The sequence below is a fragment of the Aquarana catesbeiana genome, linkage group LG04 (genome assembly GCF_042186555.1).
Source record: "Aquarana catesbeiana isolate 2022-GZ linkage group LG04, ASM4218655v1, whole genome shotgun sequence".
Classification (NCBI taxonomy): domain Eukaryota; kingdom Metazoa; phylum Chordata; class Amphibia; order Anura; family Ranidae; genus Aquarana; species Aquarana catesbeiana.
The window spans coordinates 591285560-591305937 of NC_133327.1; the positions used below are offsets into that span (position 1 = coordinate 591285560).

Sequence of the window (20378 nt, forward strand, 5' to 3'; positions counted from 1 at the left end):
CTTTCAGCACTCTCACACTTTGAATGAGAGCTGTGCGGTCATACAACACTGTACCCATATGACATTTTTATCTTTGGCAGTGATGGACAGTTTCTATTGAACTATCTAATGAGTAGAGAAGCCGGCTGTACATCTGGCTTCTGTCGAAGGAGCATGACCAAAAAAAGTCTGCCAATCAGTGCTCTCAGCCAATGGCTGAAAGTGCTGATCTTTTTGTTCTGGGGGGGCAGAACACAATAGCTCAGCAGGGAGATTGCTGTACTAGCATTGGATTGTTAGTACAGGATCATCTCCCAAGCTCTAAGGTTTTATTTTTGTTTTGTTTTTCCGTTCAGGTCACTGGGAAAAAAAAAACTGATAGTGTATACTAGGCTCAACAGCATGATTAGATTAATCTTCCGTGCAACTAATGAGATTCAGGCAGCCACGGCAGCCCGCATACCCAAATAGTGTTTTGATAGGATGCAGTCATTCTTTTGCTGATCATTTTCCACCTGGTTCAGTCAATTTTTAAATGGACTTTTGTTTGTCAGGACCAGGGGCGTTGCTAGGTCTACAAACGATCTGGGGCTAGAGCCCATAGCAGCGAAGTAAAGAAAGTCATACGCTTGGGCAGGCATACACATGTATATACAGTAATATATGTGTGTGTGTGTATATATATCCCCAGGGAGCCCCCCCATTTACATCAGGGTCCCCAGAGAGCCCCCCTTACATCAGGGTCCACAGAGAGCCCCCCTTACATTAGGGTCCCCAGAGAGCCTCCCCCTTGCATCAGGGTCCCCAGAGAGCCCCCACTTACATCAGGGTCCCCAGAGAGCCTCCCCTCCCCTTGGGGGACCCCTGCAGAGACTCGGGGCTATGGGACCCAGATTCGGGGCTATGGCCCCAAAAGCCACCCCCTAGCGACGCCACTGGTCAGGACCACCCACAGCTGTTTCCGGCTGAAATTTGGGATGTGTATGGCTAGCCTTATGCCGCGTACACACAATCGGACTTTCCAACAGGAAATGTTGGATGTGAGCTTGTTGGCGGTAAGTCCGACCGTGTGTATGCTCCATTGGACATTTGTTGTCGGATTTTGCCAACAAATGTTGGCTAGCAGGTTCTCAAATTCTCCACCAACAAATGTTTGTTGGACTTTCTGATCATGTGTGCACAAAAGTCCACGCATGCTCGGAATCAAGGACGAGCCGGAAGCGCTTGGTCTTGTAAAACTAGTGTTCGTAAAGGAGATATCACATACGTCTTTTGCGTCACTACGTTCGTAATTGTTGGCCAACATTTGTGTGATCGTGTGTATGCAAGGCAAGTTGGGGCCAACACCCTTCGAACAAAAATCCACGGTTTTGTTGTCGGAAAGTATGATCTTGTGTACGGGGCATTAGACTGAACGGAGAGGACATCCTCTTTTAGTCAGCCTCTGTCTCTTGTGAGCTTAACCACAACAGATCTGTGTGCAGGGCTGGGGAGGAGAAGGGTCTATGACATCACACAGTCATGGTATAGAAAGTTTTCAGGATTATTTTCTTGCCAGTACTGAGAGGAATCGCAGTATGCAGCGGATGGGCCAGACCCTTCTCCACTAGAAGTATAACACGAGCAATGTTTCCACACATTTTATAAAGCGGATTACACCATTAAAATAAAAAACTTCTCCTTCAAGCTCCACTTCAACCAAACTGAAATGTTTTTTTTATTATAAATAAGAACGGCAAAAGGAAACAGTGTTTATGTAGAATTTGGGATCAGTTTCTTCACTGTATTCAGCAGATCATGGAATTCTGTGTTCTGGAAATGGCCACGGTCATCGTATTTGTGCAGCTCTGCATCTAGGTTATCAGCCACTTGTTGCTGCTCACTCCATGGCAGGAATGGATCATCTGTGGAACCAAACTGAATTATATGGCGACAATTGGCTTTTATCTTCTCCCACTGCCAGGGACGACTAAAGTATCCTAGATGTTTGAAGGGTTAAAAGACAAAAAAAAAAAAGCCGAGTTAAAAAGGTCTATGGCCTCGATCATCACGTTGCACTGCAGTATTAGAGAAAATGATCACTTTGCTTGGCCCTCAACCCCTCCTTACATTGGCATCCACGTCTCCTTGATTTGATCCATATTATCCACTTTTATTTAAAGACCTTTCACACCTGTTGGCGTTGGCACTCATATCCTCTTTCCTGGTTTGGTAGGATATGTTCCATCAAGATGTCTTACTTTTCCCAAGTGCTCTACTTTTTCGGGGCCCTCCCAATCTTGACTTACATTCCCAGACTTGAACAATGGAACATACTAAAATGTATCTGGGGTAATAGACCAAGCCTAGAGGCTCATTTATTGTATTGCCATAAACTGCTAGAAGGCCTAATGCCCCGTACACACAGTCAGATTTTCCGACGGAAAATGTGTGATAGGAACTTGTTGTTGGAAATTCCGACCGTGTGTGGGCTCCATCACACATTTTCCATCGGAATTTGACACACAAAGTTTGAGAGCTTGCTATAAAGTTTTCCGACAACAAAATCCATTGTCGGAAATTCCAATCGTGTGCATGACGCACAAAGTGCCACGCATGCTCAGAATAAATTAAGAAACGAAAGCCATCGGCCTCCGCCGTTTATAGACCCGACGTACGTGTTTTACGTCGCCACGTTCAGAACGATCGGATTTTACGACAACTTTGTGTGACCGTGTGTATGCAAGACAAGTTTGAGCCGACATCCGTCGGGAAAAAAAATCCATGGATTTTGTTGTCGGAATGTCCAATCAATGTCCGACCGTGTGTACAGGGCATTAGTGTTCCTAATCTATCCAAATATTTCATAACTGCACAATTAATACCATTAGCAGTGCTCCAGGGTACGGTAGTCGATCTTCTGCTATTGTCTTATTTAAACATCATGTATTGCTCCACAACCTGATGAATTACAGGCCTCCTCTCATTCTAGTCTTCTATTTTTTTTTTTTTGACTTAGCACTACTGGACCTCTGGTCTAAGCATTCTAAACTTCTCCCTGTGCCATTTAACCTCCATATCGGCCATCTGCTAACATTTTTTGTTTTAAAGTGGTTGTAAACCCCTTCAAATACCCGGTGAAGTGACTGGCCTCAGGTGATATGCAGAAATGAAACAAATCCTCCATAATTTGTACCTGTTTATCTTCAATCTTCTCTTCGCTACACCTGTTCAAAGTGCTGCATTTTAAAGCCTGTCTGAGAGTTCAGGAAAAAAAAGGGGGTGGAGAGCTGAAGCTACATTTTGCAGAGCTCAGTGAGCTGATTGGAGGGAAGGAACACCCCACACAGACAAGAACAGAGCTGTGGATGTCAATCTGCTGGAGGCCCCTTCAATGTCACCTTTTTTCTCTTGGTGTCAGGAAAACTTGTCAGAAGTGATTCATGCTGATAGAGGAATGAAGCAGCAGACAGAAATCACACTTGGTGCTCTTAAATTAAGACAAGTACACACTATAGAGGGATATGCTTTGTTCATATTTCATGTCTGAGGTTTACAACCACTTTATTTATCCTACTCGAACAGGCAGCGTTGAGTTCTTCTTCCAATCCCTTGAATTTGTACCAGGCTCGCCTCTACCTCTTTTCCCCCCTTGGACTTTTTTTGATATTCAAGACCAGTTTGCCAGCCAGCATTATACTTTTTGTACGTGCAAGCACAGTTGCGAAATTATGGCTTCATGTTTACTGTTACTTTTTGCTTTATTGTAATCTTTATTTACACTCCAATTGTACCCATTCACTTAATAACCTCCATAAAATTTTGTGAAAGAAACTTTAAACAAAGAAGCATTTATTACATTTTTGGTGGTAATTTTGATTCTCCCCCCCCATTTGTTCATCCTATAAATGATGGTATCATTGCACTACTATTTAAACCTGCTACTCAAAAACATTAAGGCTGGATTCACACTATTGCGAATTGGATGTGGATTTTTTACCGCATCCAATTCGCATGTCAGGAGATTGTGCTTGGCTCTCTGGAGCCAGTTCGCACATCTCCGGTGCAAATTGCACAGGAGTCCTGTGCGTCTTCTGGTCCGTTTCAGGTCTGAATTCAGCCAAAAATTCAGACTCAATTCTGCCCTGACATGGTGAACGGGGACACACCAGACCCCTGCTGTGAGCCGCTCCATGCTGCAGTGTGAACTGGGCCTAAAAGGTAATAAAAAGTGTTAAATATTTATTTTGGCCAAAAAAAGCACTGCCCCCAGAATCCTTATCCTATGACTAAATGCCAACGTGTTTGTCTTGTGGTCTCAATCAATCTGAATTAATAAAGACACACAAAACTACACCATTATTCTCTCCATAAAGTATATATAATTATTTATTTGCAAAGTAGCATAAATGTGTTTTTAAAGCACATGCATGTACCACTTATTTTAAGTATTAAGCCAAAAATTAACGTGAGGGGATATAAAAGCAAGAATAATAAATCCATTTCCAATAAAGAGCAGACCACTTGGCAGAAATCTTCTCGGCTTACATAATGAGGAGGAGCTGTTTGTAGTCTAAATAAATTAGGAGGGCAGCCTAGGGTGGCAGCACTGCTCCTAGTGATGTGAATGGGTGTCATCACCCCAGGACAGGAAGTTACTTAAAGTGGAACCTCACTCTCCCAATCAACATTGATTATTTTTAATCCTTGTGCTGCTAGCATAAGTATATAGAAGAAGTGTATGAGAATTAAATGGTGTGCAGACCTGCCATCATCCTAGAAGATATTCAGAGAGTGTATGCAACAAAGAGCATGGAGGGGACGCCCCTTTGGGCTTTATAGGGCAGGAAAGGAGTATAGAGAGTAGATATATATATAAAAGGCAAAAAAAGCCAACTTTATTGATGTACAAAAAATAAAAAAAAGTTAATATATAACATACAGAGCATGTAATGAATATCACCCAAAGCTAGCACCCCAATAGGCCAATTTGTTAGCTTTGGGTGATATTCATTACACGCTTTTAAATTAGTAAAGAAAGTAATTTGTTAGGTCAACTTGGCCCAATCGAAAAGTGAAAGCAAACCTGAAGATCAGCTTTAAGCTTTCGTTCACATATATGCGTTGCAGGAAACGCATTGAAATAGCATGCGATCTGCCACCGGTGTCAATGTTAAATTAATGACAGACCAAAATGGGTTGCAAAACAGTGCGATTGCAAGAATCGGATCGCATGGGTGTGAACTCCTATCCAAATCACATGTGATGTCCAGCACCACACAAACGTGAACCTAGGCTAAATCATTACAATAACAAAGGGGTTTGGGACTTTAAATCTCCCTCCTGTCGAAAAATAATTTTCCGTGATGTTGCTCTTTTGCCATATACCTGATCTACTATTGCATTCTTTTTAGACATATAAAGGCATCTGCTCCTGATGAGTGGTTTTAACCACGAAACGCGTCAAGCTACATGGGATGCCAACATATTCTAAAATCACTAATCACCTAAGTATGATACGCTACTTATATACCGTATTTATCGGCGTATAACACGCACAGGCGTATAACACGCACATTCATTTTAAGAGGGAAGTTTCAGGAAAAAAACTTAAATTTTAAATAAGGAACTTTGAAGCAAAATAAGGGTCAGTGCCCATCTGCAGCCTCACCATTGCCATCAATGCAGCCTGATCAATGCGCACCTGCTGCCTCACAAGTGCCATCAATGCAGCCTCACCATTGCCTTCAATGCAGCCTCACCATTGCCATCAATGCATCAGCCTCACCACTGCCATCAATGCATCAGCCTCACCACTGCCATCAATGCATCAGCCTCACCACTGCCATCAATGTTGCAGCCTCACCATTGCTATCAATGCAGCAGCCTCACCATTGCCATCAATGCATCAGCCTCACCATTACCTTCAATGCAGCAGTCTCGCCAATGCCATCAGTGCAGACTGATCGATGCCCGTCTGCAGCCTAGAGGATACAGGGAGGGGGGCGGGACAAGCGCCGACAGATTACATACAGTGAGAATCTCCTATGATAGACAGAACAGTGGTCCAATGGGGGCCCAGGAGAAGGGACTTCTTATTACAGAGGCCGCCAAGTAAACAGAAGATTCTCACTGTATGTAACCTGATGGCGCTCGTCCCACTCCTCCCTGTCCCCTCCGAGGCAGCTAAAATTGAAGTATTGGCGTATAACACGCACACGCTATTTGCACCCGATTTTCATGGTGAAAAAGTGAGTGTTATACACCAATAAATACAGTAAGTATTATACGCCACTAATGTTGGACAAGATACAAACATATTGATTGGTGCTTCATTTACCAAAACAAGGATGGGTCATTGAGATGGACTGCTCTAATGTTAATGCATGTATGCATATGTAAAGTACTGATGTTTGTGTATATTATATGAAATTGTCTTTTAATACTTTTTTACATTTTTTTGTAATGTGACATGTTTACAATTTGAATAAATCAACTCTGTATCTGACTATTGATCATCTGCCTCATTTAAAGTCCCAAACCCCTTTGTTATAGTATTGAATTAGGGATGGGGGCCTGTGTTAGCACAGGCTGCAGTTAAAGTCCCAAACCTTTGTTTTTAGGCTAAATCATAGTGAGTGATCCTGTCACCAATGTACAGTTGCAGCCTTTACTGAATTCAGCTACTTTGTTGTCATCCTTTCCTGTCTGCTCCCATGATGTACTACAAGCAGCAGTGCCAGCACTGGCATGTTCTGCGGTGTTCACCACAGCAAAATTTTGACATTCAATCATCACATAGGTGTGGAAATGTCCACAGAGTGTTTATACACAGATAATAAAAAAATAATAATAATGGAATTTTGTTTCAAATACAGTGCTCTACAAATATTCTTTACTGGGAAGTAGGTTCTACTGTAAATTACTTTAAAAAAAAAATAACTGTGCAGCATTAGAGCCAAGGATAACAGGAAATACTGCATTCTACAGGACAGGAACTGCAATCTCCAACTTTGTAACTTATTCTTATTAGAAAAATAGTAGATATCTTTAATGTGTACCCAGCATAATAAAAACTTACCACTCTCACGTTCATTATTATCTCCCAAATCAGAGGTGTAAGCCGACACAAGAATGATTGCATAAACCGGGTGTTTTTCAGCAAACCTGTTGAAAATTCACAATGATAATCCATATACTGTAACAGAAAATTGTATTAAAAGTGGAGGGCCACCCTAAAATAAAAAATTGTATCAAAAATATTTTAAAAAAAAAACATTTGAAAAAAAAAACATTAACTTACCTGAAACCCTTGTTGCTAGGCAGTCTTCCTAATCTGCCTCTTCCTATTCCGCGGCGCTTCCTCCTCTTTGGCGAGCGGCCCCGTTGCCTTTTGGGAACTGTGTGTGTCCCAGAAAACCACGGGGCCATTCACAAAGCGCCGTGTGACTCGCGCATGCGCAGTAGGAAACGGGCAGTGAAGCCTCAAGGCTCCACTGCCTGTTTCCCTTCGTTAAGATGGAGGCACCGGCGGCTGATCCAATGGACGGATTGGCCTCAGGTGGCTGACATCGCAGGCTCGCTGGACAGGTAAGTGTCCTTTTAAAAAGTCAGCAGCTACAGTGTTTGTAGCTGCTGACTGTAAAAAAAAAAAAATATTGCGGCCGGAACACCCCTTTAAATACTTTTCTTTTACTGGTGCCAATCCATGGCAACATACATGTGGTAGTATGCTGCCATGTTGGTGCCAAGAAAACGGAAAATTGCATCAAAAACTTCATGTAATTTTCCTTTTCTGGCTTTAATCCATGGCAGCATACTACCACATGTATTCTGCAATGTTGGCACCAGGAGATCCTCTCATCTGCTCAAGTACTAGGGGTGCAAGTACCTACTCATTCTAGAGCCTTAAAATGGAACGGGAGAGAAAAACAGCTAAATGCTCGGTTCAAATACAAATATGCTGAATGTATTCTACCTACCATACAATTTGATAGCCAGTTATTCATTTGAAATGCACACCGCTGCTATCAAGGAAGATAAACCTGCTACTTTACTGCATCAGCTCCCTGCTCACTGGACAGAACTAATGAAGCTAATTAAATTGACAGGGAGCCTTCCCCACTGGCAGAATACAATGAAGACTGCCGGCGGCTTTAGTCGTCGGCAGTGATTGGGCAAAAAAAAACCCCAGACAGGCTGGTTGTACTAAAGTCGATCGATGGATCGACAACCAGCCTGCCCATAGATTTATTGAAATTCGGATGATTTAGAAAGAATTCCGATCTATCTATGGCTGACTTAAGTTTTAGTGCTCAATGAGGAAATAATCATGCAGGCCACTTTTTTGTGCATTAAAGTATGTTGACATCCTATTCATCTTGAATGGGCTGGCTAATGAAAAGTGCCACAATACACAAAAATGCATGTATACAATTCTCCATACCTCATGGCTGCAGCTGCTCCAGAGCTGTGTCCAATAATTATTGTACTTTTATCACACTGTAGTTCTGATTCCATGAATGGAAGCCATATTGATTCTCGTGCTGTAACTGGGTTGAGAAAAAAAATATATACACATCAAGCTAAAATTAACAGGGACCAGGAAACGGTATCACACTTTTCTTATATATATATATATATATATATATATAAAAGAAGTGTAAAAATACATGTATGTACTCCTTCAGTTTAATCAGAAAAAACAGGCATTTCCAGCGGTTGCCTATGCAGCCTGTCATTGATTTTGACAGGTTGCCCTGCAGTGGGGTTGGTCATTGCATCTTTGTCTCCCGGCCACACAAAAACGTTGGGATTTGATGCACATGGGCTAAATGAACAGTGTGCATGAAGTCTAATGGTTTTAAATAATGTTACTGTAGATAGGTCTGGCAAGAGAAACAAAGACATAAAGCCTGCATGTAAACAGTTTAAAAAAAAAAAAAAACTACATAAGGAAAGAAGAGGGGTAGGAGAAGGTTAGTTTATAAATTAAGTTTATCAGGTTAGATTTACATCCAACAGCCCCTTGTCTATATGCAAAGTTATGACATACCAATATGTTCAATTCCAAGGGGCGGGCTAGGGTAGTATACGGACAGGCAAGGATACTATACGGACAGTGGTATCAGTGGCAATGCTGGTGGGATCAGTCAATGGCAGTGCTGGTGGGGTAGGATTCAGTGGCAGTGCTGGGGGGAAGGGAGGGAATCAGTGGCAATGCTGGGGAGGGATGGGATTGGTGGCAGTGCTGGGAAGGGGGTCAGTGGCAGTGCTTGGAGGGGGAGGGGGGGTCATTGGCAGTGCTGGTGGGAAGGGAGGGAATCAGTGGCAGTGCTGGGAGGGGGGGTCATTGGCAGTGCTGGTGGGATAGAATTCAGTGGCAGTGCTGGGGGGAAGGGAGGGAATCAGTGGCAGTGCTGGGGAGGGGGGGCGTCAGTGGCAGTTCTGGGGAAGGGGGGTGTCAGTGGCAGTTCTGGGGAAGGGGGGTGTCAGTGGCAGTGCTGGGGAAGGGGGGCGTCAGTGGCAGTGCTGGGGAAGGGGGGCGTCAGTGGCAGTGCTGGGGAAGGGGGGCGTCAGTGGCAGTGCTGGGGAAGGGGGGCGTCAGTGGCAGTGCTGGGGAAGGGGGGCGTCAGTGGCAGTGCTGGGGAAGGGGGGGGGTTAGTGGCAGTGCTGGGGAGGGGGGGGTCAGTGGCAGTGCTGGGGAGGGGGGTCTCACATCTGGAAGTTCCCTTTCCTTCTTCCTATGGGGACACTGGTTCTGATGACCTGGGAGTCCCCAAGGAATTCCTTTACTTTTCAAGGATTTCTGCTCACTTCCTGTTTGGCTATGGGTCAGAAACTGAAAGAAATCTTCCGAATGGGACACAGATGGCGAAAAGAAAACTCTGACGGGGGTTATAACCTTCCCCTACTCTATCCAAAATTTTAAAAAAAGTTTTGCCTATAGTTCTACTTTAAGACACAATTTCACTGAAGTTTTTTTTTTTTTTTTTTTGCATGAAGGTAAAAACCCTTCAGTGTGCAGCTCCCCCCTCAGCTTCCCTTATACTCACATGAGCCCGATCTCGAACCAGTGCTGTGCACAAGAGCAGCGCCTCCCTCCAGGTCTCTTTCTCCTCATTGGCAGAGATGCAGCAGTAGGCGTATTGGCTCCTGCTGCTGTCAATCACAACAAGCAAGGAGGGGGCAGGGCTGAGTCGCGTTCTCTGAGGTTGATTTACTGAAACTGGAGAGTGCAAAATCTGGTGCAGCTGTGCATGGTAACCAATCATTGGCTAACTTTAGCTTGTTCAATTAAGCTTTGACAAAAAAAACTGGAAGCTGATTGGTTTCTATGCAGATCTGCACCAGATTTTGCACTCGCCAGTTTTAGTAAATCAACCCCACTGTGTGTCTTATGGACACAGAGAGCCAGCTTGGGAGCGAGCATGCACAAGTGGGGGGCACTCAGCAAGACAAAGGCATAATGAGCTAGTATGCATAGCATACTAGCTCATTATGAATTACTTACCTGAGATCGAAGCCCCCGCAGCGGTCCTCGGCCGACATCTCTCCGGGGGGGTTACTTCTGGGTATCGTGGCTCCGGCGCTGTGATTGGCCAGAGCCGAGATGACGTCACAGTACAACTGGAGCAACGGCACATACGTGCCATTGCTTCAGTTTGCTTAAGTGCGCATGTGCCGATGACGTCGTCACATGCACATACAGGGATATCTCCTAAACCGTTCAGGTTTAGGAGATATCCAGTGTAGCTACAGGTAAGCCTAATTATAGGCTTGCCTGTAGTATAAAGTGGTTGTAAAGGGTTTACAACCACTTTAAAGCTGAACTCCAGGCACAAAAACTTTAATATATTCCTCAGTCACCACTAATTATATAAATCCACCGTGTGCACCATATACCTTTGCAAACATACTTTTTTTTTTTTATGATTACATTATTTTTAAAAAGCCAGTATAAAGAATACATAGTGAAGAAAAAAAAATCATTTTTGGATTTACCCAATCATTTTTTGCCTCTCAATCCTTCATGGGTCATGTAACTAGAGGCACAGCAGGTGGAGTGTCCTTTATCTACACCCTTAGCACTAAAGGGTGTCACTCTTTCCCATTTCAGAAAGTTGTGCAGTACAAGCCAGGGGTGTTGCTAGGTCTACAAAAGATCTGGGGCTAGAGCCCATAGCAGCGAAGTAAAGAAAGTCATACGCTTGGGCAGGTATACACATGTATATAATACAGTGGTGGTGCGTCCATAAGGGCGCACGTGTGCCGCCCCCTCTCTCCAGCCACCCCCTCCATGCCCAATGGATAGATTCATGCATTGCAAGTACAAACACGCATGGTCGGAATCAATGCTCACCAAACACGAAATTAGCAGAAGGGGCCCAAAGGGTGGTGCTCAAGAGCTAAAATACCTTGCAGTACGTCACTACGTTTGTTTGTGGCACAACAATTGTGTACCGTTAGTATGCGAGACAAGATCCTGGCACACGCCCTTTTGACAAATCAGACGCTCGGTTGGCCAACAATCGTACCATGTGTATGAGGCTCTAGGCTGGGATGCCATTAAAGTTTATGTGCGTGTAAAGACAGGCGTCCCAATAGTTTTGGTAATATAGTGTACTGTGCACCCAGGATTGGGGCTCCTCAGACACACAGAAGATTACATATGTAGACCTCTTGGATCTGGTAACTCATCTCTGTTCACTATACAGTAAAAACTATATATTTACAATCTTTTGTATTTCTTAAAAACAGCACCATGTGATAAAATTTGCTTTGCAAATGAAATAAAATAATATACTTACATGGATCAGGCATGTTTTGAAGCAAGCACTTGAAATTTGGAATCTGCAAGATACAGGAATGACAAATGAGCCTGCCCTGTGTTTTAGCTCACACCTCTCACTGTATAATTCATTTTACCTTTTGTAATCTCTTTTTTGTCCATCCATACCAGATGCAGGATGTTACATCCCCTCCCCCGTTTCCTGGGACTATCACCGCTTTTACCGGACAATCCACAGACAGGTCTTCAGACATTGTCACATTACACACTACAGCTTGTGTTCAGGAAATGCATGGCTTAAAAGAGATGCATCATGGGAAATGTAGTTTTTTCCTGCAGATATTCAACTGAATGTTTAGACTTCTTTCACACTGAGGAGTTTTTCAAGCGCTTTTGCGTTAAAAAATAGCACCTGAAAAGCTCACGAAAACTGCTTCCTATTAAAATCAATGGACGCTTTCACACTGGGGCGGTGCGCTGGCGGGGGAGGTGAAAAAACTCCTGCAAGCAGCATCTTTGGAGTAGGGATGAGCTCCGGCGTGTTCGCATGGCGCACGTGCCGAGCCCGCCAGGAAGTCGGCACGGCGCAGCGCTAATCACAAGCAGTGAGACATTTCCCGATGTGCGGCTGCAGAGATCGGGAAATGTCTCCCTGCCTGTGATTAGCGCTGCGCCGTGCCGACTTCCTGGCGGGCTCGGCACGTGCGCCATGCGAACACGCCGGAGCTCATCCTTACTTTGGAGCATATTTGGAGAGCTAAAAACAGAGCCTCAAAAACGCTCCTCTCCATTGAAATGAAGGGAAGCGCCTGAAAGTAGGCTTTTGCATGAGCACATGGTTGGATCAATGTACTAAGCCTAGGGCTACATAGGGGATTTTCAATCTCAAAGATGAAAGAAATCTGCAAGTGCAAAAATTGTTTTTTGGAGCTCCTACCCATGATTGCTAGGGAATCGGTCCCCTGTCATGCTTCACTTAGTATATACAGGCGAATGTTTAATGCATTTTTTTATGTGACTTGAAGTACAGGAATAGATGAAAATCATGCGTAGCCATGCCTGTTTCAGGAACTCTCATTAAAGCCAAAAAGGGGAAGTTCTGCTCTTCCTCTGCCATATATGAAATTTTTTTTTGGAGAGTGGGTACCTGGTTTTGAAAGGTACCCGCTCCCACGTCACCTAGGTGTTTCAAGCAGAAGTTCTCCCCCTCACCCCTGCCCGACACCTTCTGGGACACATCACAGGTCCCAGGAGGCTGCGGGGTCATTCACAAAGTGTAGCATGGCTTGAGCATGCGCAGTAGGAGTTAACATGCAGGCGTTGGGAAACTGAAGAATGGCGAAGAACTGGCCCGGGCGAGGACAGCGCTGGATCCCTTGACAGGTGAGTGTCTGTTTATTAAAAGTCAGCAGCTACATTTTTTTTTGTAGCTGCTGACATAAAGGAGAAATACAGCCAAAGCTTGTTTGGCTGCACTTCTGTGGATCACAGGAGTGCAGTTCGTTCTGAATTCTTGTGAGGTGTGTTCAGCAGTAAGGATGAGCTCCGGCGTGTTCGCACACCCCGCGTGCAGAGCCCGCCAGGAAGTCGGCACTGCCCTGCGCTAATCACAGGCAGTGAGACATTTCCCCATCTCTGCAGCCGTGCATTGGGACAATGTCTCCCTGCCTGTGATTGGCGCAGCAGCGTGCCAACTTCCTGGCGGGCCCTGCACGTGGGGTGTGCGAACACGCCGGAGCTCATCCTTATTCAGCAGACAGCGGGCTGAAGCCTACTGTCGGCTGACATCACAGAGCCGGTTCAGGCTCGGGCAAAATCGTGACAATTGAGTCGTGATCCACCCACATGTCTGTGCCGGCACCCAGCACAGCCTCTCAGCGAGCTGCTGAGAGCATGAGCTGGACGCTCCTGTCCCCTTCACAGCCCACTGCTTCAGTGTGCGCAGGGGGAGCAGAGTAAAGTGCTGCTGACTGACAGCAGCTGACTGCTCAGGGAGCTGTGAGAATCGATTGGTGGTGTTTGATCGCTCAGTTCTCAGTGTTAGAGGCATCAGGGAACAGAAGCAGCATTGGACCAATGCTGCATCCACCTAGGTAAGTATGGTTCTAAAAATATATATATATATATATATATATATATATATATATATCTCTTTAAACCACTTGCCGACCGGTCGCAGTACATATACTGTGGCAGGTCGGCTCTATTGCCGTGCTGATTGGCCAGAGGAGGAGCCAATCAGCTGGTCCAGCGGACGATCGCTCCCCAGGGAGACAGGATGGCGGTCTGCTGATGTAAACAAGGCAGATCTCTGTCCTGTCAGGTATGAACATAGAGATCTTGTGTTCCTGCTAAACAGGAACACGGATCTTTGTGTTCATCCAGTCAGTCCATCCCACACAGTAAGATAGCTTCCCCTAGGGACACACTTAACCCTTGGATCGCCCCCGGTGTTAACCCCTTCCATGCCAGCGTCATTAGTACAGTAACAGTGTATATTTTTAGCACTGATCACTGAAATAATGTCACTGGTTCCCAAAAAAGTGTCAGTTAGGTGTCCGATTTGTCCTGCACAATGTCGCAGTCCCACTAAAAATCGCTGATCACCGCCATTACTATTAAAAAAAAAAAATTCCATAAAAATATCCCATAGTTTGTTAACGCTATAACTTTTGCACAAACAAATCAATATACGCTTATTGAGATTTTTTTACCAAAATGTGTAGCAGAATACATAGTGGCCTAAATTGATGAAAAAATTGATTTTTTAAAATGTTATTGGATATGTTTCATGGCAGAAAGTAAAAAATATAGTTTTTTTTTTTCCAAAATTGTTGGTATTATTTTGTGTATAGCACAAAAAAAAAAAAAAACTGCAGAGGTGATCAAATACCACCAAAAGAAAGCTCTATTTGTGGGGAAAAAAAGAACATAAATTTTATTTGGGTACAGTGTTGCACGACCGCACAATTGTCAGTTAAAGTAGTGCAGGGCCGTATCGCAAAAAATGGCCTGGTCATTAAGGGGGTAAAACCTTCCGGGGCTGAAGTGGTTAATTTTTTTGGAACCTAACTGAAGCCCCTCCTTAAAGTCTATGGTGCCAAAATGCAAGATTCTGCTCTAAAGAAGCCCATCAAGATACATCAAGCAACACAATAGTCTGGTATTAATAGGATTCTTCATTCTGAGCATTATCCAGTGCCTTGTGGTGCCAAGCCAAGTGCAAAATATTGTTTTTTTTTTCAAAATTGTCGCTCTTTTTTTGTTTATAGAGCAGAAAATAAAAACCGCAGAGGTGATCAAATACCACCAAAAGAAAGCTCTATTTGTGGGGGGAAAAAAGGACGTCAATTTTGTTTGGGTGCAGCGCCACACGGCCGCGTAATTGTCAGTTAAAGTGACGCAGTGCCGAATCGCAAAAAGTGCTCTGGTCAGGAAGGGGGTAAATCCTTCTGGGGCTGAAGTGGTTAATCATGTCTGTTACTAAATGTTGTACCTTCATTAAATGTAACCATATTGCTACACTTAGAGGCGCCTCTCTTCTCTTTTAGGCCCCTTTCACACGATCGGACCGTTCAGGTCCGCCTGTCAGTTTTGACGGCGGACCTGAACGGGCGCTCCATGTTAGCCTATGGAGCGTCGGATGTCAACGGAGACATGTCCGCTGACATCCGACCCCGTCCGATCCGCTAAAAGCAGACGTATGGCTCTACGTCCAGATCCGTCGCTGGTGGATCGGATCGGGTGAGATCTGACGAAAACGGACACGCTGTCCGTTTTCGTCCGATCCCTCCATAGGCGGCAGCGGCGCCTGACAAGCCCCTCCCCGCTCAGTGAGCAGAGAGGGACCTGTCATCCGCCGGCTCAGCGGAGATCAACTGACAGATCTCCCGCTGAGCCGGCGGACCGAGGCGGGCTCCGTAGAAACGGAGCCCGCCTCGTGTGAAAGGGGCCTAATACGCTGTAGCTCCTGATGGATTCTGCTTCATGCATTCCCTGTTGACACATTTTATTTTGCGGTTGTGGAACGAATCATCTGAGTTTCCATTATTTTCTGATGGGGAAATTTGCTTTGATATGAGTGCTTTGGATTACAATCACGTTTCCGATTGAATTATGCTCACAATCCAAGGTTTTACTGTATATGAATATTTACATTTTTTTTTTGGATGGCACAAAAATGTTGTTTTTGGAATGAGCACATATACATTGTCATTTTATATGTATTAATGGTAATAGAAAACGCTGTCTAGCACTTACATAGTTTCAATTAAATATATAAGTCCCATTTTTAAAGCACTGATAATATTAGTATAGTAATATTGTAGAGAAAAGAACATATAACATCTATTTATAGAGCAGGGTTTTATTTCCTATTGTGCCCCGTGCTTCCCCAGTCTGGGACCTGCAGCGTCACCGAGAGTCAGGGCAAAAGGTCTCCTAAGTCAGGAGTACAGAAATAATATGACGAGGAACTGGCTGGACCTGTCTTGAGGGGCGGAAACTATCAGAGCGTCAGACGTGGAAAGTGACGTGGGGAATCATGGCCGACGTTTGATTTCATTGGCTGGAGGGAACGACGTGGCTGGGTGGGAAGGCCGGCCTCTTTTCGTTGACGTAACGTGGTGTAGCCGGCCTATTGCTGAGCTGTACTTGTCTGGACCGGAATTTACACCCGGATACCGAGAGCCGAGGTCTGGGAGAGCCAGGCACCGAGAGAGAGGTGAGGGGAACAGCTGGGAGAGCCTGTGTACAGTGTGTGTGTATATATATTACTGTAGGGGGAGGCCATGTATGTATGTAGTATGTATGTATATATATATATATATATATATATATATATATATATATACACACACTGTAGGGGGGAGGCTGTGTACAGTGTGTGTATGTATATATGTGTGTATGTATATATATATATATATATATATATATATATATATATATATATATATATATAAAATTGTGTATGTACTGTAGGGGGGGGAGGCTGTGTACCGTGTATATAGTACTATGAGGGAGAGAGGCGGTGTTGGATGAGTCCTCTGGGGGAGCTGAATGGGAGAAATGTATACAGATCTGTACACACCACTAAGCTGTGTGGGGCTTCCTGATAGGATTTCCATGGAATAGATTGTACTCCTCACACTGCTGATTGATTGGTGGATCTATAAGGAGATTGAAGAGGAATAGTAAGATGAGGGTGTAATGTGTGTGTCCAAGTTTATTCTGACCATACAAAGGTAGAAATGTTTCCTTCAATATTCGAATCCATTTATGCCTTGATGAGTGTTTGCTCAGCTCCCCTGAACACCAGAACTCCCGACGGTAAAAGCTAAATAACGCACCTAAAGCCGCGTATCGCACACACGTTTAGTCGATAAAACGTTTATGGATTTTCATTGGCCAGAATAATAGTTTATTCTGGCCATACGAATGTGCAATGCGGGAACCAGCGTGATGACAGCGTTGGTTCCCGCATTGCATCTCTCCCGTGGGCGGTTCACACTGCCTTCTGTGAACCGCTGTGGGTGTCTATACGTTGTTAATGACACCCCCCAGATCGGGTCACAGATCGCAGTGCGATCAGCCATGCCATCCGATTCTAGTGCGGGCGAAAAAAAAAGACCTGCACTATTTTCGTGTGAATCCAATGCGAGTTCAGCCATACAAATCTATGGCTGAACTCGCACTGCACAGACGTTGCATGTGATCGGCACCTTTGGCGCGGGTGCGAATCACATGCGATGTCTGAGATTGCACATATGTGAACCTAGGCTGAATAAACTCACCCCACTTTTTTTAAGCTGCTTGAGCCCCAGGTCACACTGATGCCGTGCAAATCTAAAGCTGTACACGGTGCAAATTTGCTTTGCGGTTATTTATTTTATTTTTTTTGACATTGCAATGCAAATTCTGCTTGGCATGTGCGGTTTCCATGAGAATTTGTAAAAAGAAAATTAAAGGCCTGTAAATTTGGCTTTTTTTTTTTTTTTTTAGTCAAATCGATGTTCAGTTATGACCACACAGATGAGAAGATTGAGAAAAAAATCTACTCTGCTTCTTTCCAAACAAATTTTGTAACAATGTATGTATTATCTGTTTGGGAAAGTCCATTTATTCTGGAATCAAATGTTCAAAGCAAACAAAATGTTGACGTTCTTTTTGAATGAAATCTCTCAAGTCTCCAAATATACTGAGAATTTTCGTACAAACGTGTTGAAATACTACTAGTATATGGCCGGCTTTAGTAGAACAGCAGTGGACAGGCTAGTCTGAGATGGAAAATTACCTTATATTTGATTGATTTAAGGAAATGTGTACTGGTATATTTTGTCGAGCCAGGGGCTGAATCGGGGGAAAAAAAAATATTGACTTCCTTAATCCCGACACCCACAACTACCCAAACATGGCTGCTAGGTATTCATCCGATTTACTTCTACAGGTAATTGTGTACAGTATACACCGATCAGCCATAACCCATTGCGGCATGGACGCCAGTAGAAGCTATACTGTGGTATCAGTAGCAGATCCTTTAAAGTGGTTGTAGACCCTTACAGACCACTTTGACCTATAGGTAAGCCTAGATTAAGGCTTACCTGTAGGTCCAAGAAATATCTCCTAAACCTACACGGTTTAGGAGATATTTGCTAAAAGACAGGCACCGCTGTCTACGGCGTATGCACCGTAGACAGCGGCGCGCAGGCGCACTGAGTGCGCCGCTGCTAACGGCGATATGCCATTAGTGGTGGCTCCCGTGCGCAGGAGTGACGTCATCGCAGCTCCGGCCAATCATAGCGCAGGAGCCACGCTACCCGGAAAGAAGATGGACGCTCCGCACCAGAGGGGACAGCTGTGACATCGCAGACTCTTGTGTCAGGTAAGTGACACATATAGGGCTACTATGCGATGCATATGTAGCCCATTATGCTTTACCTTTGCAGGGAAACGGCTCTTAGCATGGGGTCCGGTATGTCCCTGTTCTCCATTTTCTCAGGACTGATTCGGTTTTTTCCTGAATTCAAAAAGCTGCACAGGACCCTTTTCCAATGCGGACCGTGGCTGCCCCAGAGCTGTGGCCCAGTTCTGATGCTCTTGTGCCCATTGTAAGGCGCCTTTGGCTGTGGACACGGGTTAGCCTGAGCACCCTGACTGGTCTGAGGCTGTACAGCCCCATAAACAAAAACTGCGATGTACTTTGTCTTATGACATCTTTCTGTTGGAACTAGCTTTAACCTTTTTCAGTAGTTTGAGCTACAGTAGCTCTTCTATTGGATTGGACTACACAGACCAGCCTTCACTCCTCACATGCATCAGTGAGCCTTGGCCACCTGTGACGCTGTCGCCAGTTCACCAGCTTTCCTTCCTTGGACCACTTTTGGTCGGTCCTGACCACTGAAGACCGAGAACATCCCACAAAAACTGCAGTTTTGGAGCTGCTTGGACCCAGCTGTCTAGCCATTACAATTTGGCCCTTGTCAAAGTACTCAAATCCTTACACTTGCCCATTTTCCTGCTTTCAACACATCAACTAAAAGGACATGTTCACGTGGTGCCTAATGTATCCCACCCAGTTTCAGGTGCCATTGTAATAAACTAATCAATGGCATTTCCCATGTTTACCTCATGTCAGGGAGGTGGGTAATGGATAAAAGAATATGTGCCAAGATCATTGGTGCCCCACTGGCATCAACTGAATAGTCTGAGTATCAATCGGCGGACTTTTGTCTATGGTCATGTTTACTCAGTATTCTCTTTATCTTGCTCATAATTTATGTGTCTCCTGTGTAGGAATGTTACTCAAAGCTGTACACAACTACATTGTTATTGTATTAGGCTAATTGGAAAAGTTGTGGAAGTGCAAATAAGAGTATTTTGGATAATTGAATTAGTCCTATAGGTGTAATGTTTACAGAAACTCAAATCCTGATAGTGTTTGTATAACAAATGGCTACAAGACAACAAAGACTGTTATGTAAATTAGACTTGAATAGAAATCAGCAGTACACAGATGGCATAGAGCCTGTTACATTTAAATAAAAGAATACAGTGACCTGGAATGAGCATGCAGTGCACAAAAGTCAGTCAAGTTAAGCCGGCCATAGGTGGTTCGAAGTTAAGCAGGGATCGGCCGAGCTTCGAACTATTTATAGGCAGGCTCGATCCATCAATCCATCGATTTTGGTACAACCACCATGTTGGATTTTTACTTGCAATTATTGCTAGCAGCTATAACCACTAGCAATAATCTCTGTGTTCTCCTGGCAGGGATGACTGTTGGGAACACAATAGCTGTGCGGGAGGTATTCCCCCTATAAACACTGACTGTTTTGATAGGGGAATCAAGTGATTTTTTTTTTTTTTTCTATGGCCTGCCTTAGTTGTTCCTAATCTATATGTGTGCCACTACTTGGTACAGAATCATTGGAATCACCCAGGAAGTAAAGCTGGCCATACACTAGTAGACTTTTGAAGGAATGCTTGTACAAAAGTTCTGTGAATGTTGTGACTAAATAAATGTCATTTGAAAGTACTTTCAAAATGTTGTTTGCTTTTAACAGTTGATTGTGGGGAAAGAAAATGTATTTTCTTGCATGGAAACCACATATACTGCTCCTTCACCTGAAAA

The 20378-nt window shown here is 44.2% G+C and overlaps 2 protein-coding genes across 2 annotated transcripts in view; one reads left to right on the top strand and one right to left on the bottom strand.

Annotated features, from left to right (window-relative positions):
* Nucleotides 1–1672: 1672 nt before the first annotated feature.
* Nucleotides 1673–12063, bottom strand: RBBP9 (RB binding protein 9, serine hydrolase). Its single transcript, XM_073628171.1, has 5 exons — nt 11887–12063; nt 11769–11811; nt 8405–8510; nt 7040–7125; nt 1673–1958 (listed from the first exon to the last, which is right to left on the bottom strand). The coding sequence occupies exons 1-5, from the start codon at nt 12001–12003 to the stop codon at nt 1732–1734; spliced, it is 579 nt and encodes a 192-aa protein (XP_073484272.1). The 5' UTR covers nt 12004–12063; the 3' UTR covers nt 1673–1731.
* Nucleotides 12064–16313: 4250 nt separating this feature from the next.
* SEC23B (SEC23 homolog B, COPII coat complex component) overlaps nt 16314–20378 on the top strand; it is a 50349-nt gene continuing 46284 nt past the window's right edge. Inside the window, exon 1 of the mRNA XM_073628173.1 lies at nt 16314–16472. The gene's annotated coding sequence lies outside the window, so the exon portion shown is untranslated. The remainder of the gene's footprint in view (nt 16473–20378) is intronic.